The sequence below is a fragment of the Penaeus chinensis genome, chromosome 39 (assembly GCF_019202785.1).
Source record: "Penaeus chinensis breed Huanghai No. 1 chromosome 39, ASM1920278v2, whole genome shotgun sequence".
NCBI lineage: Eukaryota > Metazoa > Arthropoda > Malacostraca > Decapoda > Penaeidae > Penaeus > Penaeus chinensis.
Window position 1 is genome coordinate 10039749 of NC_061857.1, and position 10000 is coordinate 10049748.

The following is a 10000-nucleotide window of genomic DNA, read 5'->3' on the forward strand; positions in this document are numbered from 1 at the left end:
TAAAGCTGGTAAAACTGGTATTTAAGGATTACTTATGATATAAGCTGTTCATCTTTACTAGGTTTAGTTAGTAGCAACTAACTCTAGTGATAGTAATGGTCCCATTAGCTAGGAAGGGTATAAAGCATACCAGGAAAATTGTGTTGTAAACAAAATATATATATATAAATGCTAATGCTAAGCATAATGTTGCAATAAGCACAGATTGTGAAAATTGGACATAGATATGGTATTTAGCCTCTCTCCTTTATAATTATGAGTAAAGGAGGTACTGCCATCCTCTTTACCCATCAGTCTAGTTTACAAAATTACCACCATAGTTTGATTTAGCAAGGTGGAACCTGATCATTCCATCAGATGATTAATCGTATGCTAAACGTTTATGTTATATAAAGTAGTTCCTACACTGTTATTAGCTATTATGTTTAGCCAAGTTCTGGGTGGATATATTGGAAATAACCCTCATTTATTGTCTAGAATATCACCTACATAATCTAAATCTAGAAGTCTCTGGAAATCAGTATGTGGATTGAAAGTGTATGGAAATATGAATGAGATGGGTGGCAAGATAAATATTTGCCATGTTAGAGGCGCATCTAAAATGGACCAGTATTTATCTGAAAGGTGCTACATTTCCATAATTACCTAATGTTGCAAAGAAGTGAATTATATAAAATGTTCTTTGGGTTCCATCTTGCTGGAACAAACCAGAGGTGGTGCAAACGCTCCACATTGCATGCCCCGTGACTGCAAAATAAAAATCTTGATACAGTATAATTATTTGTATAGGTATTTATAATTTTCCCCTGCAATTTCCCTAGTATACATGGTGTGCCTCCTAACTTCTGATAGGCACTCAACATTGATTAAAGCTACTCGTTTCATCAGCATTGGCATCATGGTTAGTGTGGTAAAATATAGTCTTGGATTTATTGAGATTGTGAAGTTGCTTAAAAATATCCTCTCGTATATGTAAACGAGTCTGATGAAAAACCCTTTTGAAAGACAAGAAGCACATAGGATCCAAATATACAGCACTTAAGTAAAAATTTGATTTTCAATGTACTATAACACATAGTTTTATTTTTTTTATTTTTTGTTTTTTTTTTACTAGAATCTCTAGTGAAAATAATTAAACCTGTACAACTCCAAGATGTTTAATGTAAATATTTTGTAGCACTCTAGAGTTCTCACATTGCCTTTTTTTATTCCATATATTGTTACTTGATTTTCTTATTGATATAATTGTTTTATTGTTATTGGTTATTACTATTATCACTTTCATCATTAGCATTCCAATAATCCTCCATTATGTCTGTATTCTGACCCATCATAAATGCAACAGGTACAAGGAAAGACTCATTTGACAGGTGTTTTTACTTTATCTTATCATCATTAAATTCACACTGGGAGATGAAACAGTATTTAGGTAAAGGCTTGCAGTTCATGTTTTGATCCATTTTTTCATCTGCTTATTACAGAAGAAAGAATATGTTAGAATTGGTTTGTGTGTCCAAGAACAAAAAATCACTCTCTTTTTGGAGTTATTGTCATATTGTCATAGCACTTGTTATGTGCATGCCCAAGTCTAATTGTCAATAGCTGATCTAGTATCAGTTATTTCCAATATTATAGATTACTTGCTGTAGGATGCCCTATTATTTTTAATCCACAAAGGTTTCTCAGTAGATTATACCATTGGTAACCCCTTATCCCCCTGTAGTCTTACATCATCATTGAGTGAGCATGAGCCTAAAATAATCTGTTGCACTGTGCCTAGGTGATTGTCAGTATCACGGTAGGGTGTGCAGGGCCTTATTCCAGTAGTTGGGACAGACTCATAATATGAAGAGGTGTTACCTGGCATCTGTGATTATAGTACATTATCTGTCACTGGCTCACTTCTATGATGTCACATCATAACAGAATAAAGGCAGACAACCAGCCTTATACTTCTAAACCCAAGAGGAAGGGGAAAAGGTAACAGGAAAGGAAAGGATGCATAGGACAGTGGGTGAAGCATGACCCAGTCACATCAAAAAAGAGATAGGAAGACATTGTGTCATTTTTTGACAGCTCACACAGGACTGACTATGTAAACATATTGGACACTGATCAATGCATATAGACCACTAGGAGTTAAATAGTGCTTGTATTATAGTTGGGCTTTGAACATGGTGCCAGTGGAAAAATTATGTTTCATGATTTATTGTTCCATTAGGGGAGATTATTTTTGTGAATGCAAGTTAGGATAGTTAGTAAATTCTTTGAGAAAGCTTTAATTAATGTTATATATGAGACTATTCAATCAGCAACATCCTTTGCTTCAAACCATGGCTTCATTGAAATCTGATTCCTCTCCAAGATAGTTTTTGCAGCAGATATTGGTCTAAATCTCACCTTTATATTTGATATTATCTGTAGAATCAGCTTTTCCCTACAAATACTTGTCTGTTGTTCTAGACAAGTATGTAAAGAGAAAAAATAAGTTATGGGGCATTGAATAGTAAATTAAAAGCCAAGTAAAAGACAAAGCTAGGTTTTATGCTTTCCTTAGGAATGAGTGCAAGGGCTAGGTGTGACCTGGGTGTCCTAGACAAAAGGATGGCACTAGGACTGTGGATAAATTCTAAATGCTGAGTCTAGATCTGCTGCATTGAGGATTGGTGAGTCCAGAATGACCTATGCTGACCACGCAGGGAAAGAGGTGACCTCCAGCCACCTTGAGACTCTGGATTTGGCTAATGGAGGAGGACCATGACACTGAGCTTGGGTTACGGAAGGTCTCTCTGTTGGATCATGTATGTGTGAGGTTTGGTCAGGAAGGACATCACCTGTGTTCTGCTATGTTGAGTGTAGTTTGTGTATTGTCAGAAAAGACTGTAAAGATATAGATACAAATTGAGGATATCTGTGCTGTTAATTAGGAAAGGCTCAGTGTTTGGAAATTGAAGTCAGAGGTATGAATCTACTCTGATGATGTTATATCAAACTTGTTTATTATTTTTTTTTAATCATAAAAATAGTGTTTCATTGGGTAGTAAACTGGTATATCCATCTTCAAATTTTATTAATCATGCCTATATGATATTTCAGACCCTTCTGTTCCCCTTTTCACAGTCAAGAACTGTTAAAAATGACTGTTTAAAGCAATTATCTACCTTTTTCTTGTTTCAGATTCTTGTGCAAAAGTCTCTGGCTGAAGATAATATAGATGGCATTACTGAAAACGTATTCCTTGTAAGTCATTGTCTATTGTTTGTTGCATCTTGCAGGATGATATATGAAACTCAGAAGTGAATGATTTTCTTATTTCCATTATTGTTAGTTTCAAAAGAAATTCAGTCTTTTAAGATGAAGGATTTATCCCATACTTCAGGCAGCACTGTACACTAATTCATTCTGTTAAATTCATTGGAAAGGATGAAATATCCTTAACGTTTCACTAACAGCAGACTCCTTTCCAGAAATATATTTGTAAGGCCAACAAACCACTCGGTCACAGGCTGTTCCAGCACCTGGTTAAACACTGGCAAGTGGAGAACTCGAGCAATGAAGTCCAAGAGAAAGCGAACTTTGGGGATCTGTTGTCTAGGTCCGCATTCATTGCATCTTCACACTATATTCTGGGACTCCTGTCGGACAGTGAACAACTGGAGTTCTACATTCAGGTCTGGGAAGACTTGAGTTTTGTTTTGTATCATTGGGATAGACTTTGTATTAGATTTTTCTTCTCCTACTTCTTTTTAAGTATGTACTGTAAAGAAAATAAATTGTTATAGAAATAAATGGGTAATGCTATTTCATATTGATATATTTTATGATGTTATCATATAAGTTCTGAAGGATTTTTTCTTTCTTTTTTTTCTTTTTTGACAGTATATGATAAATATATGTAAAGTAAAGTAAAAACTCTTTCATTTGCAGGTGTTTGCTGGAGACGAAGAAAAGATCAGCCAAGGAGATTTGTATGAACTAGTCTTTGCTGCCTACCATATAAGCAAAGTTGCTCATCAAACATGCTGCCTTCCTGATGATATTTTGATGGCAGTTGTTAAAGCAGCAGTTAGTATTAGATTCTTAGCTTGAATTCTTTTAAGATTGGGGATGTATTAAACCACCATTTTTGATTCTTACACAGGAAGCAAGTACCCTTATTTGTATTGAGATGTTTTTTGTTACAAGAGTCAGAACTGCCAGTTCAGGGTTGAATGCTTGAGATTGGAAGTGGAAGGGACTTGTCCTAGTAAAAGGTGCAATCATAGTTAGTACTTTCACTTGATATTTTATTTATATATAAGACAGAAAACCTCTGGTAGGTACACTATGATTGCAATTTTCCTTCTTTTACACCAATATTTCATCAGTTTTCATCACTGACTAGAAAAACATTGGCAATAACCCTTATCTATTCTTATATTAAGGTCAATACAGATACACATGTTAACAATTAAAATGATTGCCAGGGTCACATAGTTATTTGTCAACATTATATAATATGATGTGTCCTTGTCCTTGCCTTTTATATTGTTAGTTTGTGTCTTGTGGTATGATATCTGTCATGTTTTAATTACTTGTCAAATATTGGAATATGTACATTTTTTTTTTTTTTTTTAGCTAGGGGCAATTTCCTATTAAGAAAAAGAAATACTTGCAGATATCTCATTTTATTTAGAAGTTTTTAGAATAAAGGAGATTATCACATTTGATGCAAGAACTTTAAATTCTCCCATCAGATGCATGGGAAGGAGAGCGTGAGCAAGAAGTTCCTGCATGGCTGGGTATCGCACAACTGCCCCCGCTTGGTCATGTGGGTCCATAAGTACATCACACACATGTTGACAGTGGGTCACCGCACCATCCCTGATAACACTAATGAAGATGAGGTCTGACTCCAAAAATTGCTTTTGCATTGTCTTTATATTTTTAGTGTTATTTCAGTTTCTTTTTGGTTTCTGCCTACATGTCATTATGATATGCTTATCTGCTAATAGTGCAAATAAATCTGCTGCCATGGATGCTAGATGGTGTAGATAACTGAAAAAAGGACTTGTATTAGGAAAACAATAATTGAATAGAGAAGGTTTCTTCATTTATGTTACCTTCTATTTCTGCAGGATGACACAGATACACCTATCCTAGACTGTCCCAACAAGTCATCCTGTATCACATTACACCCTGCTTTGATCTGGCTGCTGACCTGCACCCTGCCAACCCTTTACAGCAAACAACAGAAGAGTCTCCCAGCTTCCAATTCTCTCTTACTTGATCCACACATCTTCATTGATAGAATGGTGAGATATCTGCTCTGGTTGTAACTTAGTTAAAATATTTTTTTTTTTTGTTGTTGTTCTTGAAGGTTGAGTTGTATTCAAATATATCTTCATTCATACCGTCAGTATTTTTAAGTAAGTTTTACACATTGGATTCCTTTGTGTATCAGTGACAACCATTTGTAGTTTATGTTGCTCATTTCTGACATCTTATTAATTCTGATACTGTTAGCACTGTAGTGATAGTACTTTTCTGTCGTACAGATTTCTGCAGTAAGTCCTACACATTGGGTTCCTCTCTATAACAGTGACAACCATGGCCTCAGCATTAACAGGTAATTTATTACATAGTTTATTTCAGTACAGAGATATCAGTTAGATCAAATGATATTGTGTTTCTTTACATATTAATTTAATTTTCAGTTTTATATAGTGTAACAGAAATATCAGTTAGATCAAATTATATGTGTGTCTTTTCATATTGATTTCAATTTTAAATCACACTACTGCATTGTTGTCCAAGAGGTTTTCTTATTGTTTTTTTTTTTATTTCTAATAATGGAGATAATTGTCAGAACACTCATATTTCAAACAGAAGGAACAGAAGGAAAACACCAGCATTATAAGCTTATTCAGCTTTTTCTCTTATGGATAGCATTTTGACTAAAACAGTTTGGTAGATGTGTATGAGTAGATACCTTTTTGAATAGATACTTTATTTTGGATAACACTAATGAAGAGGCATTTTATCTTTTCATTTCTTGACACAGATTCCAGCACCATGTGTTTGGCTACAACGGGCCTACGCTGATGTTCATAACAGCAGAAGGAGGAAATATGTTCTGCCTTGCTAGTGACGAAGCCTGGAGAGACTCAAAGCACTTTTGGGGATCTGATCATTGTATTTGCATGCATCTAACTCCTGAATACAAAGTTATTGAAAGTAAGGCCCACTTTATTTGTTTTATGCTGGTATTTAGTTTCTAATGTATAATGCCAATATGGATATTCACAAACAAATATCATAGCTCATAAGCATTCTTTTCTTTTGATTAGGCGGACCAAAGATGATGTACTTCAACATATCGTCAAGGGGGTTTCCGACAGGCATCCACATTGGAACTGACAGTACAAACCGTGCTTTGACTATGGACTTGAACCTCAGTTTAGTTACCTATCGCAGAATACCCTACAAGTTGTTTTCGATAGAAGCATGGGGTTGTGGAACTACTGAAGCTAAGTAAGCATTTTACCTGATTGTGTTCTATTGCCTTTTTTTTGTTCCAATACTGGTCATGAATGTGTGTACTTGGATTTTTCCAGGTAATTAGTGAAAGAGAGCGTGAGTGAATGAGTGTTTCGAAATATATTGTTCTTAGATTTTTGGTGTGTGTGGGTGTGGGTGTGTGTGTGGGGGTGTGTGGATGTGTGGATGTGGGAGTCTGTGTGCATGCAGTTGTGTGTGTGTGTGTGTGCCTGTGCATATGTATGTAGCATGTAGGTTATATATTATTTTTAATTTTCTCACGAGTTGAACAGAGGTTATTGTGATATAAATAATATGCCATTTACATTCCCTCCCGTGTAAGTTCTTCATTCTTTCCTTCAGAGAAGCACAAATGGAGCAGAAGAAACGGGAGGTGAGGGACTCTGAAAACAGGAGGAAGGTTAATCTTAACACAGTAGACTGGGTGGACAACCCTGACCGATACCTCTTGGAATTAGCAGGTGGCAGACCCACTTATGCGCAGTATGATAAAAAGACAAATGAAAAAAAGACAAACACCTAAGAGCTCCATATTTATATATATATATTTTTTAGATCAGTAGTTGCATCCCCCATTATCCTATGGACAGTGTTTGTTTTCCTTTTCTTGTTCTTTTTTTCTTGTCTTCAAGCCATATTATTTTATCAACATTTAGTTCTTTGGCCTAAAGGGCTAGTGATAATGTATTGTGTAAATGGTTATTGTAGATAAAAGATCAAATAATGAAATTATATATATTTCATTCAGAAATTTATGATGAATTCTGTAGATAAAAGTTCTTTATTGCATGTGTATATTTTTATTGCTGAAATGGGAAACTCATGCAAGTTAATTTATATTTATAAGGAGCTTTTTAAAAGAACAGTATTCCATTTCTTTTCTGGGGGTTTTGTGTAAATAAAATAAGTTTTGATAGTTAGCCATAAGGTGCTATAAAGTTGTCAGATTTTATCCCTCTAAAGGTTGTCAGTGTTACATACTGTTACAACTGTGATTGTCACCATTTCTCCCAAAGGTTATGTATTTGTCATGAATTGTAGAAATCAGTATAGGAAATGTATATTCAGTACAGTGTTACACAGAATCTTTACTTTTTATAATAACTTTGTTGATAGAACTTTTTATTTGATTTAGATATGATCTGTAGATAATATTGATGTCTTATTTCACATGAGATCAAAGTGCCATTGATGAACGTTGTAACCTAGAGTAAAGTTACTTCACAAACAGCTGTCACATTCACACTTAGAGAAATGTAACTCATTGATGCCATGTACATGTACTGTGCATTGTAGTTTTGCTTTATTTTGTCTGTACATGGATGGCTCAAGAAGTACCTAGTCACCATGGAGTCAATTACTGGATCTACCTTATCTCATATCTGTACTCCATTCCTGGAATATTTAGGAAGAAAAGTCTTTGTATTTATGATTGTTATTAGTATAAATAGGGTTATAATTATAATCATGATAATGATAAGTTATTTATATTTTTCCTGAAAATTCAAAGTGAACGAGCAAGATCAGTTAGGCTTACTACTTGACTCCTTGATGACAAGTGCTAATGATGCCATCAGTGTGTAGACAAAGCTGATAAAACAATTGCAATGGCCAGTACATATAGGTAGGGTCATTGGCGTAAGTAATATTTGGCATAAAGAAATTGCTTACATGCCTTATATGCTCAATTGTAAATACTCCTAACTTTTTTTTATTATTAAGAAAAAAAGAACTTTATGGCTATTGCATTATAAGTGTATGGGTATTGATTTCATGATTATTATGTATAGGATGTTATCGAGTTATTTCTGAATGATGATTTGATTAAATTATAGCATCTTGAGCATCTGCTAACCGTTTAATGGCTTATAAACTTCATAATGGATTGTGCTTCATCATGGATTGTGATTGGTTAAAATATTTGATTAGGGTGATATTGATTATATTAGATAATTTGATAATTCTGAAAAAGATAGGGCAATTTTGATGAATTTATCCTAAAAAACTATAATACTTGGATAATGTTTTTCTTTTTTATTTGCTTCATAATACATTACAGACTTTTTACAGGTATATAACATTTGATTAGCAATTTGTGAAGTCTCAGATCCTTCCAATAATAATTTACATACCATACCTTAACTTAACTTGGATATTCTAATACTTTTATATTCCAGTTACAGACCAGAGATTATAGTAAAATAATGTATAATTACCCCAAAAACATTCCTGATACCATTGTTGAATTGTACTGTCAGCTTATAAATACCAAATTTCTTGTACATTTTTTTTTACCTCAGTTTCCAGGCTGAATAAATAAGAACAAATATTTATAAAAGAAATTTCAGATGTACAGTTTGGTTCAAATGCTCTTGTCTTTAAGCTGATGTATAATTGCAGCGGACATGCCCCTGTCATAGGTGGTAAGCCTTCCATTATATTTTATCAGTTATGATTATATATTGGACAAAAGCTTTAATAAAGTTGAGTCTTGTATTGTACATTATAACTAAGGTGAAGTTGATACCAGTGAAATATGTAACTGTCTGCAAATGAACGTCAATAATTTTGGACTAAGGTATATTGTTAAGCAAAGGGAGACAGCTATATGTCACATAGTTACAGGTAAGAGTCATTCACGTACTGCATTAATTGTGTTTTGATGCATTTTTTTGATATTGGGAAAAAGTGGGATTTTTGTTATTTTCTTTGTTTTTACTTTATTATTTTCGTTATTATTGTTATTATTATTATTATTATTATTATTATTATTATTATTGTTATTGTTTTTAATATTATTATTATATTATTATTGTTATTATTATTATTATTATTATTATTATTATTATTATTATTATTATTATTATTATTATTATTATTATTATTATTATTATTATTATTATTATTATCATCATCATAATAATTACTATTGATTTATCATTATTATTATCATTATCATTGATATTTTTTATTATTGTTATTATTATTATTATGTTTATTAATATTATTATTATTATTATTATTATTATTATTATTATTATTATTATTATTATTATTATTATTATTTTCACTATTTTTGTCTGGAATTTCAATTGTTTTGCTTATGTCATGTTTGTTTTCATATATATAAAGAAATAAAATGAAGACAAAATCTCTTTGTGTACACAAAAAGTATTGAAAGCCAGGTCTGATTTTGTAAAGTTTGTAAATGATGTTCAAGTTTCATTATCATTATTAGTAATACTGCATTAAACTGCATTAAATAACCTTCAGAAATGTTAAAGTGTGGTATCAGAACACCTATTTATTAGTCTTTTGTGGTTAGATATATTTAGCATTCTATTTATGTAAATAAGTGTTGGTCACCAATAATGTAAACTTTAGCATTCCTGTTATTAATGTGAAATCAAGTATGTGAAATAATAATATTCAGTGCTGAAGTAACTTGCCTAATGAAGAG

The 10000-nt window shown here is 32.7% G+C and overlaps 1 protein-coding gene across 1 annotated transcript in view; it reads left to right on the top strand.

Moving 5' to 3' along the window:
- The window catches only part of LOC125046666, a 9544-nt gene extending 726 nt beyond the window's left edge, over positions 1-8818 (top strand). Inside the window, exons 2-10 of the mRNA XM_047644518.1 lie at positions 3178-3240; positions 3468-3671; positions 3928-4065; positions 4737-4886; positions 5118-5294; positions 5538-5608; positions 6044-6216; positions 6330-6513; positions 6883-8818. Of these exons, the coding sequence (XP_047500474.1) occupies positions 3178-3240; positions 3468-3671; positions 3928-4065; positions 4737-4886; positions 5118-5294; positions 5538-5608; positions 6044-6216; positions 6330-6513; positions 6883-7063 (1341 nt within the window). The 3' untranslated portion in view covers positions 7064-8818. The remainder of the gene's footprint in view (positions 1-3177; positions 3241-3467; positions 3672-3927; positions 4066-4736; positions 4887-5117; positions 5295-5537; positions 5609-6043; positions 6217-6329; positions 6514-6882) is intronic.
- Positions 8819-10000: the final 1182 nt, after the last annotated feature.